At 43.1% G+C, this 24,819-nt stretch overlaps 1 protein-coding gene and 1 long non-coding RNA gene across 4 annotated transcripts in view; one reads left to right on the top strand and one right to left on the bottom strand.

Annotated features, from left to right (window-relative positions):
* The window catches only part of POMGNT2 (protein O-linked mannose N-acetylglucosaminyltransferase 2 (beta 1,4-)), a 32,163-nt gene extending 10,108 nt beyond the window's left edge, over positions 1–22,055 (top strand). For all 3 annotated transcript variants that reach the window (XM_086850106.1, XM_023919298.2, XM_086850113.1), the window contains exon 2: positions 19,717–22,055. In XM_086850106.1, coding sequence (XP_086706232.1) covers positions 19,809–21,545 — 1,737 coding nt within the window. In that variant the 5' untranslated portion in view covers positions 19,717–19,808 and the 3' untranslated portion in view covers positions 21,546–22,055. The remainder of the gene's footprint in view (positions 1–19,716) is intronic.
* LOC147655818 (uncharacterized) lies at positions 1,736–21,461 on the bottom strand. The gene is made up of 5 exons (XR_015276179.1): positions 17,086–21,461; positions 16,814–16,879; positions 16,454–16,566; positions 5,287–5,699; positions 1,736–5,198 (listed from the first exon to the last, which is right to left on the bottom strand). It is a non-coding gene; the product is annotated as an uncharacterized LOC147655818 (long non-coding RNA).
* Positions 22,056–24,819: the final 2,764 nt, after the last annotated feature.

The following is a 24,819-nucleotide window of genomic DNA, read 5'->3' as shown; positions in this document are numbered from 1 at the left end:
GGGGTAAGCAAAGCTCATTCTGTGAAAGGAGGTTTGACTTGTTTCAGTGGCTTGAGGTGGGATAAGAAAATGAACCTTTTCCTGTCCCCTTGAAGAGCAGTCTGAGGGTAGTGCAGGTTTAGCTGTTCCGTGTTCCTGTCTTTGACTCAACAGTGTGAACTGATGTAGATGGAAATCCTGATCTCTTGATACCTTACAGTGCATGCCTCCACTTCTCACTTTTCACACTCTGCCCGTGTCAGCTAAACATGAGCAGAGAGCCTTGTTTGCAGCAGGTGATACAGCACCACAGCACCTCAGCCTAGAGGGTGGAAGCAGTAGAAGAGATCAAGGATGTTACGTGGGAGTGAATAACTTTCCCCTCCCTAGCAAACAGGGAAATACATAGAAATTTTCAATAACTCACAACTCAGCCAGGAGGGCCAATGACTTCCTGGGGTGCATCAGGCACAGCATCACCAGCCAGGCAAGGGAGGGGATTGTCCTGCTCAGCTCTGCTGTGGGGTGGCCTCACCTCAAATGCTGGGGGCAGTTTTGGCAGCCACAATGTAAAGAAGATATTTAACTATTAGAGAGGGTCCAGAGGAGGGCAACAAGGATAGTGAAGGGCCCTGAGGGGAAGCCTGGTGAGGAGTGGCTGAGGTCACTTGGTCTGTTCAGCCTGGAGGAGACTGAGGGGAGACCTCATTGTGGTCTTCAGTGTCCTCAGGAGGGGAAAAGGAGGGACAGGTACAGATCTCTTCATTCTCATGACCAGTGACAGGACCCAAGGAAATGGCATGAAGCTGAGTCAGAGAACATTTAATTTGCATATCAGGAAAAAGTTTTTCACTGAAATGGTGGCTGAGCACTGGAAGAAGCTTCACATGGAAGTGGTCACAGCACCAAGCCTGACAGCAGAAACATTTGGACAATGTTCTGGGGCATATGGTGATTCTTGAGATGCTCTACATGGGACCAGGAGTTGGACTTGATCCTGATGGGTCCCTTCCAACTCAGGATAGTCTGTGATTCTATGATCTTTTCTCTATCTGGTTCTTTTTCTGGTTGTCCTTTGGTGGAGTACTCTTTTCTTTTCTCCCCTGTGGTTTTCATGCCATGTTTCTTGCTTCTTTGTATTTGATATCATGTCTACTTTCTGAGGATGCAGTGTATTCTCTGCTCTGGTTGCTGTCCACATACTCCTGGTAGTGTAAAGTAATCTATTTCTTTCCTCATGGATTTGAGCTAGTTTTCTAACTGGGAGGTGATGTATCATTTTTGTGTACAGATGGAAATGTTTTTATTTGGGTTTTCTTGGTACTGAAATATATGTCATCCCTCTTGCATCCATGAGACTCTAAAAGAGAGATGGAGGCTGTTTTTCTGATGCATTGATTTTACAGTATCGGTTTCACTAAATTACCACCAGCTGATCCAACAGCATTGCAGCTGGTACTGAAATTCTCACATTCTTCTCCTGTGTTTTAAGTTATTTTGTTTACTTTTTACAGTGTGATGAGGTCTCAAGCTCATGACTGGAAATTTTTTGGTGTTTTATTGATAAATACAGATCAAAAAGATAATCTCCCTGTCAGGGTTTTTTTTTTTTCTTTTTTTTTTTCTTTCCCAGAGCAGTCTTTGAAGGTTGCACATTCTGCTGTTGTACATCCTTTGTCCAAGTGTCTCGTCTTTTTGTTCTCTGTTCCCCTCCAACTTATTTATTCTCTTCCTTCCCTTTTAGTCCTAGGTCTTCTTTATTCTTTTGGGCTGTTTTGTTTAGGTTTGAGAAGAGACACACCTGAGTTTAAGCATAGTTGGCTATTTGGAGTTAACTTGGAAGTTTTCCTTAAAACTGCCATGTAAGCAAAGAGCTCAGTAATTTGCCCCTTCATCTCTTCAAGCTTTTTCCAGTGTCAATTGAAAAGTTTCACGAACTTTTCCCATCCTGCCTCCAGCTTTCATTGTCTTTTGACCATCTTGTGCTCCAAAGCTTGCTTTGTCATCCCTGTGAGAGGCTGTGCTGCACAATTCTCATATCCAAACCAACTGATGTTTCCCTTTTCCATTGTAAAATGTTTCACCTTTTCTTTTCAAAACACACTTGGAAGTGTTCTCCTCTCCTCTGACCTTTGACTCTTCCTTATAAAACTGCAGCAGAGATCTAGGTACTCACTGGCAGTTGGACTTCTCTGCTCAGTTGCATCCAGAAGCCCCTTCCTAATTTTCTAGATGTTCCAAAGGCCACATATGCATAAAAAGGGGCCAAGGGGCATTTTAATATTAAATAAGGATTTCTTGGTACTTGTGTGGAGGTGGCATATATGGAGCTTGGGATTAAAGATGAGAGGAATAAGAGTTTATTTGATAACAGAAAAGTTTTATCATATTTATGAAAAAATGGGTTTTGTACCATGCAGCTTACTTGCCAAAGTTCAGCTGAGAAAATGTTATTCTCAGTGAAAACAGATCATGTGTTTTCAGTTGCAAAGATTTTGTACATGGTGTTAATTGCCTTTCCATCTTTTTACTGTTTTACCTTAACAATTTGATTTCACATGTATTTTTGCTCTTGAAAGACAGTGGATGTGATACAATCTTGGTTTTAAACTGCATCATGTAATTAGCACGGAGAGACATCTCTAAAGTCTAATCTTCTGGTTTCTTTGCTGCTCAAGAAGCAAAGAGCAGCTGAATTAAGGGATTTGAGCCCTTGATTGGAAGTCCTTGTTGTGTAAATTTGACATAGACTACTTCTGTTTCAGTGAACCATCTCTTTCTTCAGCTTAGATCTGTGTATTAGGACCATGCTTTAATGACATCAAGAAATTATGATGGGTTTCCTGGTTATGCTCTATGTACCCCTCGTATAAAGTGGGCTTGCACACATCTTTCTTATTCATCTAGTTATGTTCTCTGATAGAAAACCATATAGATTCCACAAGATTCCTCTTGTGAAGCCTTATGGCTAATACTGAAAAGTAATCTTTGCTCTCCCTTCTCAGAGCTTCTAAACCAGACTGTTTGGGATGTTTCTCCTACATTCTTCTCAAAGCCATGCTGTGAGTTTTTAATGTCTTTTGGTGCTAAAATTTCACCCATTATGTTTTAGGGCTCAATTTTGCATATTCTTCGATGAATAACACTCCTGGCAGTTCAGTTCTCTTCAGTGGTGTACTAATGTGAATGCTTTGTTCTAAGAGTGGTACTCAGCTGAGAGTTTAGACCTTGGTTTCTTGAAACTCAGAGACTCATGTACAGTTTTAAGCTGTATGTGGCTTTTGAATTACGGGTGACCGATGAAATACTTAAGCACAGTCTATGTAACATACCTTGGAAATGCCTTGAAGGTATTTGAAATCAACAGCCTCTGTCCCTTCTCCTGTCCCAGAAAAAAAATCCCTTCTGAGTTTGTGTGTAGGGACTGCACTCCCTCTACAGAATAGGAATGCACTGTATATTGTCAATGTTCCCCCAGATGTGATGGGGTTTTGCATGTGCTTCTGGCAGACAAACAGTCAGATGTAGTTACAGAATGACCACTGTCCATCACACAGAACACTCACTGGTAAGCCTTTGATGCATTGGAAATGAGTGAGTTGTGAATTGCTTCATGTCTTACTTTGCTGTTGTTTTCCCCTCTCCAGCTGGCCACATGTAATGTAAATTGAGTGGGATGGTGGTGGATTGAAACTGAAATCCCTTTGCACTGGAAAATTAGTTTCCCTGAGCAGATAAGGGTTTCATCTGTAGTTATGTGGACAAAAAGCTTTCTCCAGAAAGGTGTGTGACAGCACTTTCATGACCTCTTTTTTTGCACTGACTCAACCGTATCATAAACTTACTTTTGTGAGCCAAACCAGACTCAGGCTGTTCCTGCTGTTGTCATTTATTTCAATTTTAATTTCAATATATTCCTGCTTACCTTTCACAACAGATAGGATGAGTGGCGGGAGGGAAGAGGAGGAGTGGTGAAAAATAAAAAGGTGCACAAAGATTAATTTGCTGTGTAATCTTCTCTTTCAGAAGGAGGGAGAGACACCTGGGAAAATAGGTTATCAGACCTCTAAGCACACAGATTAAATACTGTCCTTTTTAGCAGACACTGTGGTGTTGCACTGAGGCAGTCACTTACTCAGCACTAAAACTATATGACCAGATTATTCACTTTGAGGAAGCATGATGTGATTTTCTCTGTGTGTCTGCATTTTTACTGCCTTTAGCTAAGTTAGGGCCCTTGGTGCTTATCACTTTTTAATGATTTGTTCTTACCTCTGCTCTTTGCTTCTGGCTATTTGTTCTTTACTACTTAGATTGTTACTCATGTTCATGTAGAGACCTGAGAGTTAATGGAAAATGAAGATTGGAGTTGCTCTCACCTTCCCTTCTTCTGTAAGGTTGCCTGGGACAGTTCCACACACATTTATATATGGCTTTGCAGTATCTTGGCTTTTGACTATGTTATGGTTGTGTCAAAGTATAAAGCTACAGCTGGGAAGCTAGCAGCTCATTGAAATTAACTTCTTAGGATTTATAAAATCACTGATTAATCATCTTTCAATGTGGGTATAAACACAGAAGAAATATGTAGTGTCTGTCTTAATTGTAATCTTTTACATGAATTTTCCAATAGTCATACATATGTATTATATACAAATACATATATACTTAGCACAGAGGTCACAAGGCAAGCTATTATACACAAAGTTCTCTAGTCCTTGCTTAGTTTATGTGCATGTATTGTCCCACTGGAACACAGGACTCTTGCATACTTGCATGCTTATTTTTAAGCCTTAAATATGTTAAATCAAATGAGGGAAGAGGGTTTTTATTTCAGTATATTTTGGGCTTTGGTTTGGTTCATCACCTTGATGGCAAAGAAAGGGTGCTTATTTTGTGTAACTCAGCAAGATGGCTGTTTTCTAGCCAGTCCTAAGTCCCCGACTTGGATGCTTTTTCATTTTACATACTTGGTGCAGGAGCACAGGTGCAGATTTGGGTCTTCATAGTTGCAAGAGAAGCTTTTTGTGCTGTTGCATTAATTCCTTTGCCGGGAGAGAAGGGTTGGCTACCTCAGCAGATTGTTCCTGACAGCCCCCAGGTCAGATTATAAGCACATCATTGTGCCACAGAAGGGGTGAAGCAGGATGAGCCAAGGCAGGAAGGTTGTAAACGTCCTCTATCTCTGACCTCTCCAGACTTGGGATAGGATTCACTGCCTATGGCAAATACATATGTATATTTTAGTCTTGTCTTCAAGGTCACAAGACCTTACTCTTTGAGGCTGCTGGGTGTAACAGCACTTACCTTGGGAATGCTTTGCTAGTGAGAGAGTTCAGCCCTGCTCCAGCCCTCCCTTGGGCTATGTGGCTTCTCTGGGGAACGGCTGCATCAATGCCAGCAGAAGCCTAGAGATGGAAAAGCACATCCTGATGTAGGAAGCTGTCTGGAGAGCCCTTGATGTCTTGAAATACTCTGCAAAGTAGCTGAAAGACCACTCTATTCTTGGCATTGCAAATATCAGCACATGGATCCAGAGCTGTACAAAATGAATGAGGGCAGATGTTTTTTACTGGAGCAGTCTTAAACAGCAGTTGGTTTATCGGGCTGATGTTGCTCTTCTCTCACTGACATTCAGGTTACACTTCAGTTATTTGAAGAGATTCTCATTGCCAAAGACTTGACTCAGCATTTGATGCAACAACAGGCAGCAGATCTTGCTGGTAGGAAGGAAGGGAATGGAAATGAGCTGGTGTGGCAGGGTTGGGTAAGGAATCTCCCATCATTGAAGGGACACAGGTGATTAGCAACTGTGTCAGTAGTTTTGCAGGTGTTCCTCTTTTAACAGATACTTCCTGGTTTTGTCTGTAACATTCACCTTCCTGTGTGTATTGTATGTCATATTGTCTACTTATGGGTTTTAAAACCTCCACACAAGTAGGTCATAAGGAGGGCTTGTAGGAAAATGATACATTGATTTATTAGTGGGAAAAAATGGGGCAAAAATTAACCACCTTGGTTTTTATTACCAAGGTGGATACCATTATTGTATTCAGATAAATACAGCAGCAAGTCTAATACAAAAAATTCCCATCAGGTCAGGCTTGGACTTCTTCCTCTTACTGCTGTGCCCTTGATAAATATGCCTACATTCAGTAGTCTTTCAATGAATTTTCAAGCTGTTGAGGGCATGAAAAAGCTCTTCTTAGGTATTGAACCGTAAATGGTTGCATAAGACACCTGGAGGAGCTGAGATGGGCTTTTACAATTAATTCAGTGCATTCATCACACTTTCCCTATTGGATGAAGGGGTTCATATTGAAGCTGAGAAAGATGATTCCTTTGTTTTCTTCTCCTTCCTGTCAGTAGCAGCAGTAGCCCTCAGAGCAACAGTAAATGCCTGGCCTGCAGCCATGTGTTACTACTTCTCTTCTGGGCCTTCTATACTCATCAAAACCCAGTTGTTAGGATATTTTTTAATTGGCCAGCAGATATTTTTTAGGCCTGTGGGTTATGCTATCAGGAAACATACTTTTTTTTTTTTTTTTAATTTTTTTTTTTTTACCTCCCATATAAGTTATTTTACGATTTGTGAGACCTAATACTCTGTTCTGAAATTTCATGTGACTGTCAACACCTCTGAGATATGTTCCCCACCCAGAACATGCATGTTTTGTGCTCCCTTAGCATTAGTCTAAAAGATTACACTACAGGGAGGGTATCCTGTGATACTGCTGTTAATATTACACTGTTGTCCTAGGGACAGGGTTGGGTTGTGTGCTGGTTGCATCCTTTAGAATGTGAGGATGTGTTGTACAAGTGTGGCTGAAGGGGGCGTTGGAGGCAAAACAATCAGTTTGCAATTATGGGACTCAAAATGGCACTAAACCTTTTTATTTCCCCTGATTTGATTTAGATTCTCCTTTAGCTTGGCTCTGAACTATTTTTCTGTCATGCTGCTGTTCTAGCTACTTCCAGGCATTTGTCAGAGACTGGCTAATTGAAGCACATGCTCCAGCTTGGATCGAAACTGCTGTTTTGATCAAGACGGTAGATGCTGTTACTGCTTCCTCATGGAGTTCTTTCCATGAAGTACTTCAACTTTGTAGCTTTGGATTCTCAAGGTTTTTAAGAGAGTCTCTGAGCATAGAAAAAAATGGAAAGTTAGAACAAAGGCAGCTTCAGGCAACAGTCCTGTCCTAGAATATTCTGAGTTGGAATGTACCCATAAGGACCATCAAAGTCCTGGACCTCAATCCTTGAAGCCCTCCTGTAATCCTGCATGTGAACTGAGATGTTCTCATCAGTTCTGGAACAACTGCAGCCCACTTGAAAACCAGTTGCATAATCCAGTGAAGGCAGTTAAATTCTTGCATATCTTAAGCCCTATCCTTTGGATACTTCCACACAGTTGTTATCTGTTCACTCCTACAGATCTAAGTGCCTGTCAGTTCCTGAAAAGCAAGTTTTGTATTTCTGTTATGTCTCTTCCATACCTTGGCATCCCTGTGATGTTCACATTCAGGGGTGTTTTCCCTATCAATAGCTGTATTTTGCTGTGATATCAATATCTTAATTTCCTAAGACGTTTGTGAGACTTGCTAGTTATGACTACTTTGTCCCAACAGACAAGGGAAAGAGGCTCTCTTCTTTTTCCTCCAAAATTCCCAGGACAAGTCACTCTGAGAAGGCCCTCCAACTTGAGGCTAAATTGTTGGGGGGGGTTTCCCAGGCATGCAGGAGGCCCCTGGACCTTCTGCACAGCAAGTGCAGTGGGACTAGAAGATGGGAGGAAGGTGTGTGGGGAGCAGAGCATGTCAGATTTGTGGCTACTCCTCCTGCAGCTCTTTGAGAGCAACAGTGACAGAGCTGGTAACTTATTCCTCTCTGTCCTTCACCATGTTTACTCTGTCACCTGTGGTCCTGAAGTCACCAGCTCCTGTCTTGAGTCCTGAAGCCCATAATACAACCTTGGAATACACAAGAGGTTTTGATTGTTGGTAGATTTTTGACAGGAAGCTGCTCTCATATTAATCCATGCTGGTGTGGTGTATCCCACCCAGATCTCATTTACAGTCTTTTTGTGTGTAAAATGGGAGATGTGTTTCTTCAGGTGAGGCTGTGGCTTAATACTGAAGTGTCATCTCAGAGAGGGCAGATGATCTTCCTGCTGCCTGGGCAAATACAGTTAACAAATAGCAACTGTGGGAAGCACCAGGGTGAGGCTGTACCCAGGGATCTCACAAGCAATGTTTTACCCTTGGTTTCTCATGTCAGTCTTACTGAACATCATTGACTTACCAAACTGCTCTCATGAGCATGAATTATCTCAGATTCTGTTGCAGACACATTGGCACTAATTACATTTGCAGGTGTGCAGTTGGCAAAGCTGTAGGAGAGGGAATTGATTTCTCTCTCTTACCCTGCTGACCTGTCATTACTGATGGCAAAATGGGAACTTGAAAGAGCACAGGTGACACCTAACTTGAATCAGAACAGCTACCAAAGCCATCTCCTGCCTTGGGAACTGGCAGGTAACTCTCCCACACCTTTCTTGCCCGCACACACTGCATATAGCTGCAGGAGCAGGCCAGCGTGTCCTGCAGTGCTGCTAGGGTGGTTCCTAATAGGGGTGGAGGGTTTATTGGAGTGAATAGTTTAGCATATAACAAATTCAGATAGCAGGCAAGTAAATGTTTTATATGTACAAAACATGCACATATCTGCAGAGGAGGATAGATATCTATGTATTTGCCAGGTTGATGTCAAGACATGTAATCTAAGAGTGTGTGTGTGTCTGTGTGTAAAATATGTTTGATCATACTTAAGCCTTTTTAAACCTAATGTTTATGTAAAGCTTGCATCTTTTAAGCCTGGGAGCATGTCATTCTGGAAGCACTTGAGCAAAGTGGGGTTTGGCCCCTTAAATATTCTTCACAAAAATACCTTTTACACTGTCAAGGTATATTCTTGCTTAGGAATTTTCAATATTTGGCTGAAGTCCTGGTCCTTTTGACATGAGTTTTAATTTTAGCTTCTACAGAATCAAAATGTCATTCTCTCTGTGTGAAGTCCCAATCTTGGTGTCCAGAAACCAAATGCTTCCTTTGTGTTCTTTTTGTATTTATCAGTACAAAGACTTTTTTTGTTAGTTCAGGCATTTTTTTTTTTTTTGTGTGCTCTCAAACTGAAATGCACTTTTGGTTCAAAAGCACTGCAAGAAGAACAATTTCTTATAGAGAGTCCTTCTGGGACTATAAATAATAAATGTTGTGATTCAGAGCAATTCAGGCACCCCTGCAACATATATGTGCACTGCAAAGATTCAATAAATAATGATTTACCTGCTCTTTGTCAGCCCTAAACCAAGAGGGATCTATTCAGATTTCCTTGCTAGCTTGATGAGTTTTGTTTGTGCTGTACTGCCTTTTAGGAGTTCTAAAACATGATGCTGTTTTTGAAGGCTGCAACTTTATGACGGGTATTAAATATTCATCAAATTCTTAGTTTGGAGCCAAAACCTCCTATTCAAACCTTACCAGCTTGTAGTAGGTGCTGGCTGTGAAGAGCTTGGGACATCCACACTTAGTGTCTTATGGTGCAATAGTAATGGGCAGTTATTATTTCCCAGTTGCTGGAATTATTTGATTATGGTTCCTCCCCCACCCCATAATGATGTCGTTTTGTATTTTGTGGTGTGGCAGATTGACGAACAGGACCCTCTTCAGGACTGGGGTTAAACTCTCTTTGCATTGTGATAAATTGTACCTAAGAAACTCATTAATAAAACTCATTCCAGGGGTAGAGAAGAAGCTTATTGATAAATGGAAGACCAGTCTGTATATGTTGTCCTTTCTTCTCCAGTAAAATAAAAGCTTGTCTAAGAAAAAGAGACTGACATGGTGTGTCTGAGTTATCTGGGGACCAACTGATAAAGTCACTAACCAAGATCTGTGGGGTCAGTGGAAAGGCTCCTGTTGGCATCAGTGGGAGGTAGGTCACACTGTGGAGCTTTCTGAAGTGTGGAAAACACAAAGTCAAGATGTGTTTTCTTAAGTGAAGTCACTCCACTCCTCTAGTATCAAAATTCAGAGGAAAAATACCAGACTTGTTCCGCTCAAGGGAACATCTTTGTATTCAGAGGGGCAATGAGACAAATGAGATGGTCTTAAAAACAGAAGGGTGACTTTGGATTTCCTTAGTCCCAGTAGGACAGGCTGAGGGCACTTGCTGGGCTTGCTTCTCTTTGCTCTTTTTTATATATTTCCCCCAGGCAGATGTGACTGACCAGTGTCTCTCTGAGATGCTCTCAGGACAGGCATAGGCTCATGCTGTAGTTCAGAGTTCACCTCGAGCATATGGAAGGAGGTGTTAGAGAACTTTTCTTCTTTTTCATCCTTCTTATTTTACCTGTAAGCTCTCAAAGGGAAAAATCCTCACAGACAGATATTCAACAAGACGAGTCCTGCAAATATACAATCAACACGTTTGCAGAGCCTGGTATGTTTGCTTGTGATCTGCAGGAGTGTCCCTGCAGGGCTGGGATCTCGTGTCTCTGTTTAGTGATGTGGCTTCGTGCCATGAGCCTTTTGGGGGGCTGTGATTTGCATGTAGATCCCATTGTGGGATAAGAACTGGAAGTGTTCCCAGTCAGTTCGATCCGGTTTGTCATCTTCATGAAGCTGCTCACAGGTTGAAGCTCTGCTGTGAAGGTTGGTGTAAGGCACTCGCCTCCATGAGCTTGTGTGCAGTAGGAGATTCTCTTATAAGCTCCTGGATAATTTCTGTGCCTTTGTGTTTAGGAATGACTTGTTTCCACCATAAAAAATAACTTTAGTATGAAAATACCGTTCCCTGGATCTCTGAAGGAGGGCAATCACAGCCTTGTTAAATTCTAAGCCATTTGCTGACCATCACAGCTGGGAAATTGCTTTCTTGGTGCCAAGGGAATTATTAGAAAGCATGACGAAAGGCTTTCACATCCTCAAGCAAGGGGCATTTTTTTCCTTTCTCTCCTATTGTTTTCTTCTTTTGTGTGAAGTGTTTGGAGCAGCAGTGGCGTTACCGATCCTCAAAAGCAGGATTTCTAAAATGCGTGTCCCCGCTGCCCAGAAGCAGTTCGCCGCCTGTCTCCCAAGACACGCTGGGCTCCGTGAAACAGCACGGTGGTGTTTGTTTCAGTGTGGCCGCCCGTCGGGGATTTGCAGGAATACTGCAGCAAATCATCCTGCATGCAAGGCTGACCTCTGGGAGGCTAACAAATTGAGGTGAGCCAGCTGGAGCGATAGGACACTGCCGGCAGACGGAGCATGCTCAGACCTGGGGGAGAAAGGTAGCTCAGGCTGCAGATGGTGCACGGGTTACGGTGCCGAGAGCTCTTAGGTGGGATTTTTGCTTGTTCTTTGTGGTGGTGAGGAAAGAAGAGGACTGGAGAGTGTTCGTTCCTCTGCAAAGCATAGCTTTAAGGTGTCTTCTTTTTTTTTTTTTCTTTTCTTTCTCCTGTGAAAGAGAGGCACCGGATAGCATTTCCTGTTATTTAGCAACACCAGGTATGCGTGCATGTGCTGAAACACTGATCTACCAGTGGTAGTACTTCCAAGGCTAAAAAGGTTGCAGATGCTGTGAATGACTGCATTTCTTTGCTGGGTGTTATTGTAACTGTGCTGTGTTTGCTGTGCTGATCACATACGGCTCTGAATTCAGTTTTGTTGGCAGTCCTGGTTGCAGTGTACTGAGGATACTGAGGAAGGGGGGGGGAGGTTGGCATGTCTGCGATGGGATCTCCTCGCTCCCCCCTTCCCTGCAAGTTCACGCTGAATCCCTCCTCTATGGGAAGGGAGTCAGTAGTCCATTTCTAATCCCACGTCTTTTTAGTCCCTCTTTGACTTGTGGTTTGATTTATCATTTTTAAACTAAAGGCTCATGGGGAAAACATCTCTGATATGGACTAAATTCCGTAGGTTTGCAGAAATGTGTTTCTTGCCGGACACGTGCTCCTATGGGATTACTTTTTTCTTTTTTTTTTTTTTTTTTTTTTTTTTTCCTTCCCCTAAAAACATATTAATGTGGAGCTTGTGGTAACCTAGGAGGGATTTTCACCGTTTTTATTGGCTGTGCTGTGCTCTGAACAATTTTGGCTCTTGCTCAGGATTTGCAGGACACATGAGCGGTCCTGGGCACCATGCTGATGGAAAGCAGGGAGAGCTCAGGCTGTAAATGCTGCTAAGCACCGGTCCCAGTACCCGAATAACACAGGTACTCTGCCCACTGGAGAACACAGAAAGAAAGGATAGATAAAATACAGAGAATAACAAATGGCAGCTAAAGCCCAGAGGCACAGTTGGAGTAGCTGCAGATCGTCTTGTTCAGTACTTTGGGATTTCACATCATATTCTTTTAAATTCAGTTTTGCAGCATTAGTAAATTTTCCCTTCAGCCACCCCCTCTCTGTCTTTGCTTTAGGCAGACCAGAGGAGTAAGATAAACCTGCTGCTCTCTTGACAATTTTTTTTTCTGACAAAGGTATCTTGTTTACAGACTAAAAGCAAGGGACCAAGCAAAACGAGAGGCTTTTTACTCGTATGACAGGGCTGTTAATGACAATGCAACCAGATAGGTTTCAGTGGGATACTCCAGTGAACAAAGATAGCTGGAATGAACTCCGCCTGTTAAGCTTTCCCCTCTATCTAGCCATGGTTATTTTGAATAACTTGGGTTTTCATCTTTAGTCTTGGGTCTCTCAGAAGGAACAAGACTTGAGGGCTGAGAGAAATACCTTCTTTTTTTCTTTTTCTTTACATTTTTAGCTCATTTTTCTTACATTTCTTGCCACAAGCTTGCTTATCAGAAATGCATCTTTTTTAGGGGAATTTTCTGGAGATCTGGGATTTTGTTTGGGGAAAGGATTTCATACTCCATTATGGATGGAGAACTTGGAAATGCAGATCTTAAAATCCCAAGAAGTATTCTTTTTAGATTTATACTTTTAACTCAGCTTTGTGGCTTGCTTCTGTGCGTTGACTGCTTTTCCAACAGATTCCAATAATTTTTTTTATCCTGTTATTTTGTAGATCAAGACAGGAATATCAAGAAATATTAAATCAACGGCTGCTAGTCATTGTGAAAATCAGGTTTGGTCTCTTCCTATCCCTGAAACTCTGAAATTAAATGGAAGAAACCTTGGGTTTTCTATCCATGAGTCCAGCTGGGAGGTGTCCTGCAGCCACCAGTCTTCTCCTGCTGATATGGAAGGTACTTTTGCAGTAGGGCCCATTGCACAGAGCCTGAGCCTCCTTGGTTGCAGTCTTTTATAGAAATATTTACAGTTTTGCTTTCTATTCCTCACTTATGCTGAACCATACAAACTGAAGATGGACCTAATTTTGATCACAGCTATCTATAGATAAGGATTTTATAAGATAGAGTTTTTAAAAATACATTGTTATATTTTGTTGGTTTTTTTTCCTAAATAAAGCTCTATTTTTATAATTCTTCTTGAGACCACATAGTCAAGACATTCTTATTTTTCATGTCCCCTCTTTGTATCAGGCTTCAATAATGATATTTTTATCTTTAACTACTGGGCTTACTCCCTCTACAAGAATCTGCTCTTTTCCTATTTAAAGTCAGCAGTTCTACAGTTGGCTGCTTTTTACAAAGAAAATGTTCCAGTATATCAATCATTCAGTGTACCATCCTTTCTTTAATGTGCTATGTACTGTGAAAGATATATGTATCTCATTAAATAAATAGAGTGAATAAGATGATAACAGCTTTTTGGGCTGTGGGGATTGACTTGCTTGTAGTTCTGTGGGAATCTGTGACAGAGATGAGAATAAAAGCAAATTCTTGGCTGCTGAATCCCAACTCCCCCTCCTTCCAATTGGGAAAGTTGCCTTCTAGCAACTCCTGCTTTAAGGATGAATGAAGTAGGTATTTAAAACTGCATGTGTTATATACACTGAATCCTTAGTTAAGCCTCTTGCATCAGGGATGGGAGAAAGAACAGAAGACATTTTGCAGGCGGAGTGCAAAATGCCGTGTTTGCATGCTTTTCTTTTCCTGTACTGGTCCTGGAAAGCCAGTCTAGAATGAAACTAATCCAGGGGGAGAGAGTACTGATGGGGAAAATGTCCTTGAGGAGGGAATATCTGTTCTTACCTCTCCCACTATGTTACCATAACAAGAAGCCCATTTCCTGCCCATGCAGCTCTGCTCTTAATTCTTATGCTGTCCTGTGGCAAGGGCAGCCCCAGTCCACTTCCAGTTGTGTTGTCTTTCTGGGAACTCTGGAGATGGTTCTTGGATATCCTGCCACCACTGGCAAGCTGTGCACAGGAGCTGACCAGCTGGGCCAAAGCCAAGTTGGCCTCCATAAGGAGGCATTTCCCTCTGTGCACAGAGTTGTGATGCTCTCTGGAAATGTGTCTCCTTCATGCTTTTTTGGTTTTCCATTTTATGAGGCTTTTTAGCCTGCTGTAGCTATGGGAAGCTGAACATCAGCCTGGAAAATGTTTGGGCAGTTGGTAAAAAAAGTTCATCAAGGCCTAAATAGACAAAACCAGCACTTCTCATTTTGTTAAAACCTGCAGGAATAGGTGACCCCCCTTTAGGCATGCTGGTCACCCTGTTCACCCTTGTTCTCCCTAATCAAGCTCTTGATTTGTTCCCTTTGGAGGTCTTAGTAGTGTATGTTTGTCTTTTCTTGTAGTTGGGATTTTTTTAAAATGTGGATTTTGTAGCTTTTCTCCCTGTTTCTTACCTAGATTGGAGTTTTTACAATGGAGAGGAGATTTGGAACACTGTCCATCATATTAATAGCTTTTAGTGATTCATCCTACTGTAGCTTCACAATTAAAAAAAGAACAACAGAACTCATCTCCTAAATGAATCCAAACAGTTCTCTATGCCAACTGCCTATTAGTGGAAATTCCTCTCTCATCCCACCCACTCTGATCTCCTAGGCGTGCTAACAGAAGATGGAGAACAGTGTCTCCATCTATGCTTCCTGCGTCCTTCCCACTTCCTGAGGATGTTTAATACATCAGATAACCTGTAGCTAACAGGCAGAAGGTGCTGCTGTGTCCAAACTTGCATGAGATCTGCAAGACACTGGAGGGCTCTGCCAGAAGTGCCTACTGAGCACACCGAATGAATACTCCTGAAGACATTATCTGCTTATCAGCAGCCAGTGCTCGTTAGAGAAGTCGCTGGGCTGTGAGAATGAAACTGTGATGCTTTTGCTAAGTGAATGGGGGTGGAGGAAGAAAATGGGGTAAGCTCTTCATGCCTGTGAACTCTTGGAAAAAGAGTAAAGATGAGCTGACCAAAAATAGAGTGCCTCCCACAGGCGCTTAGCTGCTGGAGCAGCATCCATTGTGGCTGTGCTGCAAGCTCCAGGATATGCTCTTAATTCCACTGTACAGCCTTGAGTGGTGTTTTTGTTGAGCTCCCCATGTCTGGTTCCCCACGTCTGCTGCTCCCTGCCCTGTCAGCATCACTGCCAGGGAAATCTGCTTCTTCTACCTCCCTCTCTCGCTCTTGCTGCTCCCCTATAGCCCGCTCCTCTCCGGAGTCCTCAAGCGCACAGCCCATCCCCTCCCATGGGACATCATTGCCGTCTGCCAGCTTTGCAGGGAGAAGCTCTGTGCAGCTTTTACATGCACGTCTCTTCTGGCTTGGCTCCGATCTATCAGTTGCCCTGTCTCCTGGTGCTGAAGGATGATGCTTTAGCATTTCAAAGCAGAGAGTGAAAAAATGTCAGTCCAATCGATTTCCTTGGTAACTGGGGCGTATTACTCAGGTGGAGCAGAGCCCTGGTTATCCCAGTGTCACTGGGAAGCATGGGGGTGGATGAACGTGGTAGGGATGGAGAGGAGGGAGTCTGTGGGCAGCTCGGGGGGGTAACTGGCCTAGAGGCTGCCCTCTGTGTAGAAAGAAACAGCACAGAACACTCTGCTCTTAAGAAAAGTAGCACTGTGTCCAGCCTGCCACTTCTGCAAGTGCCTTTCAGTTCTTAGAATGTTCTCCGGTGACACTGGGAGTGGCAGCTCTAGATCCATTTCATGAGGGAGATTTAGTAATGAAAGTTTCTTTTATTGTGAAGCAGTTCTCTTCAGGTAGAAATCTAAATGCTTTCACCTGTTTCAGTGTTACCCTCTGTCTCCTGGGAAAGTTTCTTATCCTAGGTCTACTGCTGCTGACAGCACTTTATGACTGATCTCAGCTTGGGGGACTGAGGAACCAGGGGACATGGAGAGTGATTGCTTGCCTTTACTCCCTTGGTGCAGCCTCTCCTGGGTATGTAAAAGCCAACAGTGGGATTGTTTGTTACTATTTATGCTCTATCATTCCCCGAGGGACCAAAAATTATAGCTTCTGGAGGTCTGTTTTCACTGAAAGTGTCAGATTGAAAAAAAGGTGGATGATAAAATGTGGGAAAACAGGCAAGGAATTAAGACAGTTCTCTGAGTACCTGTGAAATTCTCCTTTCATTTTTGCCTGCAGCACCCCTTCCTGTCCACATCCTGTTGTTTACTTCCATCAAAAGCAGCTTTCTCCCAAGCAGCATGAATCAGGATTTAGGAACTGGCAATGAGGAACAGAAATGAAGATTGATTACTTTAGCATTGCTAACATTTAACATATATTCCTGACACCCAGTTGGCTTAAGCACATACACTCACTTCAGCCAAGTGCAGAGATGAGAAAGAGCTGCAATGAGGAAAGAGTAGAAGAGGGCCTTGCAGGTGATTTTTACTAAAAGGCTGAGTTGTTGAATCCTAGCCATTTAGCAGGTATGGCTGTGGCAGAGTCTGAAATGAGAATTGCTAACCTCTGAACATTGGCTGCATCCATCAGGCCGCATCTCTGAAGTGCCTCTTACGCCCTTCCCTTGGGGCTGGAGGGGAGAGAACAAATCAGTCAGGGCTGAAACATTTGAACAGGCTGTTTTCAAGGAGGTCTGTTTGGCTCAAGGGGTTTGTAATGGTCAGCAGAGCTCTCCACCACCAAAATGCCCATGAAATGCAGGTGGTATTTGCAGTGGTATTTTTATAGACTGTGGGCTTCTTTATGCCTTTGAAACATCCACATATACACACTCACCTTGCCATAATGGAATAATAAAGAAGTCGTGTAGTTTTCCTTCCTCTCCCAAGTTGTAAATCTTGCAGGTGCTTTGTTCTTCTGACCCACAGGAGTTAACTTTCACAATGCCTGTGGACTTGCCTTCCTTTAAGTGTGTGCTTGCAGCAGAGGACTTGCTTGTTAAAAGTGTCCTCCATGTACTGATGATGATCAGGCTTTGCACATGGCTGCTGGGACTCGATCCTTTCCTTGCTGATGCTGTTGAAGTCGCTTAAAGCCATGCTCACAAGAGGAGAGGTTTGTAGTGGAGAGGTGATGTACAGAATTGGATTATATCATTACATATCATTATTATATTGGATTACTGACATTTTTCAAAGACAGTGAAGAAGTAAAATAAAGCTTTGAGAGTCGGTACCAATAAAATAATTCAAGATCTGTCCCCATCAAAAACTTCTCTTCTGGAAATCTGGTTTGATTGCATTAGCAGAACCTGAGTGATATGGTGCTGTCCCCAGTGGGTTTCCATTCCAGGCTGTCCATGGAATAACCATGGTTGGGAGTTGCATGGCCACAAGGAGCAGCACTCATCCCCTATTGACAGAGGAGGACAGATTGAGATGTGATGTGACAGCCATCATTTTTCTGTGCTGGATATCTGTGACACCTGGGACAAGACCCAGTTAAAATTGCTGTGATGGAAACAAAGGCTAAGTGTTAGAAAAGAGTTTATCACAGTCCTTCATGCCTCTCTTGATAGAGGTTGGCTGAAGAGATGAATGGGTACTAAGAATGAGATAGAGAAGCATCTTTGGGGTATACTTTATGGAGAGTTGATCCTGCCCTGATAATCAGATGACCACTCCAGGTCCCTTTCATTTTTTTTCATGGTTGAAATCAAAACAACACATTTTTAATTTGCTGCTTGCTTTTAGGGAGTTTCTAAATTAAGCAGTTTTTCAGACCACTTTCCAAAGGAGGTGAACTTCATTTCTGTTTCATTCGAGTAGATAGAAATTGAAATGAATTTGTTCCTCAGATCCCCAGATATCACCTCTTGAGTTTGTGTGGCTTACAGCTAGCACTCATTTATTTCACGTTATTCAGACTCTGAGGTACCTTCAGTTCTTTCCAAGACAGATCCTCCAGGCTGTTGGGATTTCATGAGGTATAGGAATCCCTTCTGACTTCATTGAGTTCCATGAATGATTCTCCATTCAGTTACAAGTTGCAGGGTCAGGCTTTTAAGTTGCAGTAACACTTTTCCAAGGAACTCCTCTGGCAATAGAGGAGGCGTTTGCTTTGGTCCCCAATATGCCTACCTAATTTTCTCCACATTGCCATGTTAGAAGTGTCTCTTGGTTAAAATGCTAAAGGATGCTTGGGATGTCAGAACATGTGCTTGAGACATTGCTTTTTTCCCCCCAACAGCAAACTTGGACCAAAGGAAATTTAAAATTGCTACCTTTAAAAATGGCAGCTAGGAACAATATAGTAGGGTAAATACTAAGCAGAAATTTCGCTTCCTAAAGTTCCCCATGAGTCACGGGTGCAATTATTTACAGCCTGACCAGCAGTGAATCTTGATGCATAATGAAAATTGAAGTCCATAAATTCTGTAGGTGAATCAATACCTCAATTGAAGTTCACAGTTGAATTCATAATCAATACTCTGATATAAGCCAGTAGTGTTTCTGCATAGAAGGAAAACAGTGGCAGGCTCTAACAGAAAAAGAATCAGGGAGGCTTCAGAGCAGCACAGAAAAGGTTCTCAGGTTGGAATGGGAAATGCCAACAGCAAAACCCTTCAAATGCATTAGCTTATCATTTGTATAAGGGCTGGCTGTGCTGTGTGAGCCAGACTCTCACTAAATGAAGGTTTGATTCCTTTAATGGCACATCAGTTCCTCTCATAAAGAGCAGAGCTCTCCACTCTCCTATGCCAGCATTTCTTTTGGAAGATGATGTCAGTTCCTAGCCTTTGATCCTGGATTGCAACCAGAGCAATACCCTAGTGACTCAGGATTCTCTCTCAGGGCAGTCCAGAGACCTGCAAGTCCTTCCCCCACCTCTAGATAAAATGAAATAGAATGTGATGTTCACTAGTTCACATTGCACACTGGAGTGTAGGCAAATCTGTCCTGGCAATACTCCTCGAGGTATTGCTACCTGCTCAGTGAAGGTGGGAGCACTGCTGAGTGCTCTCAGCCGTACAGGGTGGGAGGAGGAGCTTGGTGTCCAGTCCTCTGCAGGTGGTCCAGGGATTGCAGTACTCTGTTTCCCCTCACTGTGGGAGTGGTCTGCAAAAATCAGAGTTCTGGATCCCAGATCCAAAGTCCCAGAGAACATACTTTTCTTTCGAACAGTTCTTCATAGAGCTCATCCTTAAATTCCTTTATATTTTCTTCTTCAAAAGCATATAAATGAAAATGAGAGAAGCCTTCCTGTAAAGCAGTTCCCAGTTCTGCTTGCTTTATATTTTTTTACAGTTTTGGGGAGACCTTTGGCACTTTTTTCTTCTTTCCTCTCATTCCCTGGACGGGGGAAAAATTGGAAAGAAGCTCTCTTGAATAGTCCATAAAATACGATTTCTGGTGGAGCTGTAAACCCGATGTTTAAGTGGTTCTTCTCTTGTTTTATTTTCCACAGGTGTTTGCCCTCACCATGTCAAAGAGTGTTAATGATGTGTCCCCTCTCCATTGCATTCCCCACCTGTCATCCTGCTAGGACCTAACTACAGAATGAACATAGCAGCTGTGTTCAATGCCCTGCTCGTGTCCATCCTCGCTGCCGTGCTGTGGAAGTACATCAGACTGCGCGATCATGCCGCCATGGTGGAGGAGGAGTTGGTCCTCATGCGCCAGTCTCAGGAACTTTCTGAGGCTCAGATTGACTACCATGCAGCTCTGCAGGCCCTGGTGGAGAACGGTACCAGGATGGTGTGCACTGGCAGGATGCACACCGACCGCATCTGCCGCTTTGAGTCCCTCTGCTACTCTACTGAGGCTGAGGAGTTTGTCTATTTTCACAGCAACTCCTCTGTCATGCTGCCCAACCTGGGCTCCCGGAGGTTTCAGCCAGCTCTGCTCGACCTCTCCTCTGTGGAGGATCACAACACCCAGTACTTCAACTTTGTGGAGCTGCCAGCTGCTGCGCTGAAATTTATGCCAAAGCCGGTCTTCGTGCCTGATGTGGCGCTGATCGCCAACAGGTTCAACCCAGACAACCTGATGCACGTCTTTCATGACGACCTCCTCCCTATCTATTACACCATGCAGCAGTTCTCCGACTTAGATCTGGAGGCGCGACTCTTCTTCATGGAAGGGTGGAGTGAAGGTGTTCACTTTGACCTCTACAAGTTACTGAGTAACAAGCAGCCGCTCCTCAGGGAGGAGCTTAAAACCCTGGGCAGGCTCCTCTGCTTTACCAAATCCTATGTGGGACTATCCAAAATCACTACCTGGTACCAGTATGGATTTGTCCAGCCACAAGGGCCAAAGGCTAACATCTTGGTTTCTGGTAATGAGATCAGGCAGTTCACCAAATTCATGATGCAGAAACTGAATATCAGCTTGGAGGAAAGCTCCAGTGAGGAGTACATTGTAGTGTTCAGTCGGACAATCAACAGACTTATCCTAAATGAGGCAGAACTAATCCTGGCTCTTGCTCAGGAGTTTCAGATGAAAACCATTTCCGTCTCTCTGGAGGAGCATTCATTTTCTGACATCGTCCGGTTGATCAGCAATGCGTCCATGCTGGTCAGCATGCACGGGGCCCAATTAGTCATGTCGCTCTTCCTGCCAAGAGGGGCCACCGTGGTGGAGCTCTTCCCATATGCTATCAACCCCGAACACTACACCCCTTACAAAACCCTGGCAACCCTTCCTGGCATGGACCTGCACTACATTGCCTGGCAGAACACCGACAGGGAAGACACCGTAGCCTACCCGGACAGACCCTGGGATCAGGGTGGGATTGCTCATCTGGACAAAGCTGAGCAGGAGCGCATCATTAAGAGCACGGAGGTGCCGCGGCACCTCTGCTGCCGCAACCCTGAGTGGCTGTTCCGTGCCTACCAGGACACCAAGGTGAACATCCCGTCCCTCATACACACCATTAGGCAGACTGTGAAGTCTAAGCCGGGACCCAAGAGGCAGAAGTGGTCTGGTAGCCTCTACCCTGGCAAAGTGAGGGATGCCAAGTGTCAGGCCTCTGTCCAGGGCACGAGTGAAGCTAAACTTGCTGTGTCCTGGCAGATCCCCTGGAATCTGAGGTATCTCAAGGTCAGAGAAGTAAAATATGAAGTGTGGATACAAGAGCAAGGGGAAAACACTTACATGCCTTATATATTGTCCCATCAGAATCACACCTTCTCAGAAAACATTAAGCCCTTCACGATATACCTGGTGTGGATACGCTGCATCTTCAACAAAAATCTCCTGGGACCTTTTGCAGATGTGCTCTTGTGTAGTACATAACCTGCTGCACTACCTGTACAGCTCTAACCTGTTCTTCACTCCATCTGTGGTTTAAAACTTCTCGTCTTGTAGTTTGTAGAGGGCTGAAGAGGACTAGACTGTACCAGTGCCTAAGTGTCCATTTTATTGCACTCCACATGTATTCTTTCAATGGTATTTATTTCCAGTGAGTGTTTGGGAGAAGGAAAAAAAAATAAAATAAAATAAAAAAATAAGAGAAATCTCTGGGTTCTTCAGAGTAATTTCCAGAGGTTAAATTACATGCTGAATACATGTAATTGAAAACAGAATGGAAGTGAATTGTGTGTACCTTGGTTGTGATTTAAATTTGTTCCTATTGTGTGGTGACTATTTAAGCGCAGCGTTAAAGCGCAGTTAATTCCATGGCTAAGTGGGCAATTCTCATCAGCTTTTTCATTGTAAGTTATATTTTTCAGTAATTCTTGACTGTAACTTTGAGTTCAAGATTTTGTACGAGAGCCTTCATTAAACTGCTGTAAACCTCCTCAATATATTTTTGCATTTCATTACTTTTCAAAAGCGTTACTGTGATAGATTTGTCCATTGCTGTTATAAAATGTGTATCTGAAGCTTCCTGTGTTTATATTTTGACTGAAGAGAATGACTACAGACTACGGCTTCATGTTTAAAATCAGATTTTACCGCACCCCTATTGCAAAAGGTTGTAGTAATAGATAAGATGTAGAAGGAGTGGAGTAGATAAAATAATTCACTGTGTTTTAGGAGTTTTCATTTGGTGAGTTATGTACAGGTGTGTGAGAAAGGAGTGGGGTGATTTGGGAGAGCTGACAGGGAAGGGATTGCACTTACAGCAATCTGCTCAAGAAAATCCTTTTTTTTGGCGTTTGATCAGAATAATCTGTTGATAATAGCTACTAATAGGTGCATGCTTTGCTAGGGAATAGGCAGGTGGTGGCAAAGGGAAGCTTTCTGTGCACAGGTGTTCCTGGATGGTGGTGGAAGGAAGTAGAGTCAGGCAGGAAACAGGTAAGTGTGCCAGGGCATTGGGCTAGCCAGAGCACGTGGCAGGGATCAGGCTGATGATACTCCCACCTCTGTTACTCCAGTGGGGGGAATAGTTTAAAATTCATCTTTCCTGAGATCAGAATCTTGCTCCATTGCCAGGGTAACACACTACTTTGGACCTGATACTTCTCAGATCTGCTTTAGCTGGAGACCCTAAATAGCACTGTCTGAAAAATGGCTCTGAGTCACAAGTGCAGTTCTTGAGGAGGGGAGAAGGAAATTGGCAGGAGTGTGAGATGATTCCCTGATAGATATTAGCATCCTCTGTAGTTTACAACCAGTGTTGAAGCAAAAGGAAAAGTGCTTTCTTCTCCTCTCCCTCCCAGTCCACACCTTCCCAAGGTCTGGATGGATATTTGAAGAGTAGGATAAATGTCTTGCTTTCTGGGCTGATAGATTAGCATCTCAAGGCAGGATTATAAATATGGGTTCTAAGGAAAGGGGGAGTACAAATGGCTGTACAAATTTGGACAAGAAACAGAAGGATTGAAAAATGAGCAAAACAGCCCAACACTGGACCTTCGGGCAAGTGCTATTTCTGTGCATTCATTTTCATTATGTCTTGCTTTGTTTTCAAATGGTTTTTATGATTTAAAGGAGGGGAAGAAACAGAACATGAGTCCCAAAGTCTGCATTTTCTTTGCAATTCTAACCTTGCCAACTAATTTTTTTTTTATCATGGCAAGTTTTTTGCCTTGATATTTTAAAGGGGCATGGGAATATTCCCATTATTGTTTTCTTAGAATGAAATGGGTTTCTTGCTGAAATGAGTATTTGAGCCCCAAAGTCTTCATGTGGCTTCACATTCCACGCCATATATGTCAGAGCTGAGGTGAGAAAAACTTCCTAAAATATGACAATGAAAGCAAGCTGTTCGTGGAAACCTCCAGGACTTGTGGCTCCTCAGGTACTCACTGGCTGATGGGCTCCTGCTCACAGAAGGGTTTTGCAGCAGTCCTGCATCCCCACATCCATTTGAGCTGAGGTAACCTTGTGGCCAGTGGCCATCCTGGTAGCTCTTGCAAAGGTGGTATTGTTGGTATCCTATTTGGTAGTGAATGAGTCTTCAGATATCTGAAATTTAGTTAGCATTCATTTTGTATCAGTTCTCAAAAATAATTTTCTTTGGGTGTGTGAGCTGCCTGTGTTCTTCGAACTATTGTTCATCCTCAGCAGGATATTGATCTGCTTGTTGCCTTCCTGGCTGCTTTTCTCCATGCCTTTTGTAGTAATCCTTTGCCTGTAATTTGTAGATCATCCCATTTCACTTAAAATTAGTTCCATATGATTGCAGATTTTACAACATTTGCAGATTGGTTACAGCACATTAACTATTTTCTTCTCATATCCTAATGACTAATCAACAAAATTGGCTACAGAGCAATCATATATGTGGGTTTCTGTGCTCTTAACTCTGGCATGAAACAGTCTCTTGTGTTCAGAGAGAGACTCATTTTTTCCAGAAGATAATCAGATGTGCTTTCCAGAAATGTGCATTCAGGCTCTGTCTTCCTCATCAGTGCTATGAATGCTTTTTGAGGTGGAAAAAAAAAGAAGGGCCTTTTCCTTTTCAAATTCTGAGATAGCTGAACACTGAAGTTGTGCTGGTGGTGTTGTTAATTTGCCTCCAACACCTGCCCAGTGTAAAAGTGTCTGTGCTGGCACCTCACTGCTATACCTGAATTTCTCTCTGCCAGAGCACACAGCAGTGAGGGCCCCTGGTGCAGCCTGTAGCTGTCATATATTGGACATGGTAATGTTATGCTGATTTACACTACCACAAGAACTGCTCTGGAGTGCTGGCATCTTTCCATAGTAAATTTTCTTTCTTTTAATAACTTTGCCATCAGTGCTTTGCAGGCCAGTTCTATTTCTCAGCCCCAGACCTCCCCTATCCCATGAGCTCTTTTTTTCCTTTGCTTTTCTCTGTCAGTGCCACTTGATGGATCAGAAGGAATGCACGCCTGGCAGGTGTTGGAGACAAAGTTCTGTCCTGTAATGTATGCAGACTCTCCGTGCACAGGGGCCGAGGCCGCATCTCTCACGTGTGCAGGAATGCAGGACTGGAGCTGGATTAGGCTGTTTCCAGGAGAGCTTTTTCATTGGGTGAGCTTGTGGGGCTCCTTTTGACAAGTTGCTTTGTGCAAGAGATTTGGAACTTCTACCACTGCATCAGTTGTTTCTGCTCCCAAAGGGAATACGTTATGCTCTCTGGTGCTGTCTGGCC

The sequence above is a fragment of the Cyanistes caeruleus genome, chromosome 1 (genome assembly GCF_971803275.1).
Source record: "Cyanistes caeruleus chromosome 1, bCyaCae1.hap1.1, whole genome shotgun sequence".
NCBI lineage: Eukaryota > Metazoa > Chordata > Aves > Passeriformes > Paridae > Cyanistes > Cyanistes caeruleus.
Note: the sequence above shows the minus strand (reverse complement) of the source record. Positions and strands in the feature narration are given on the sequence as shown.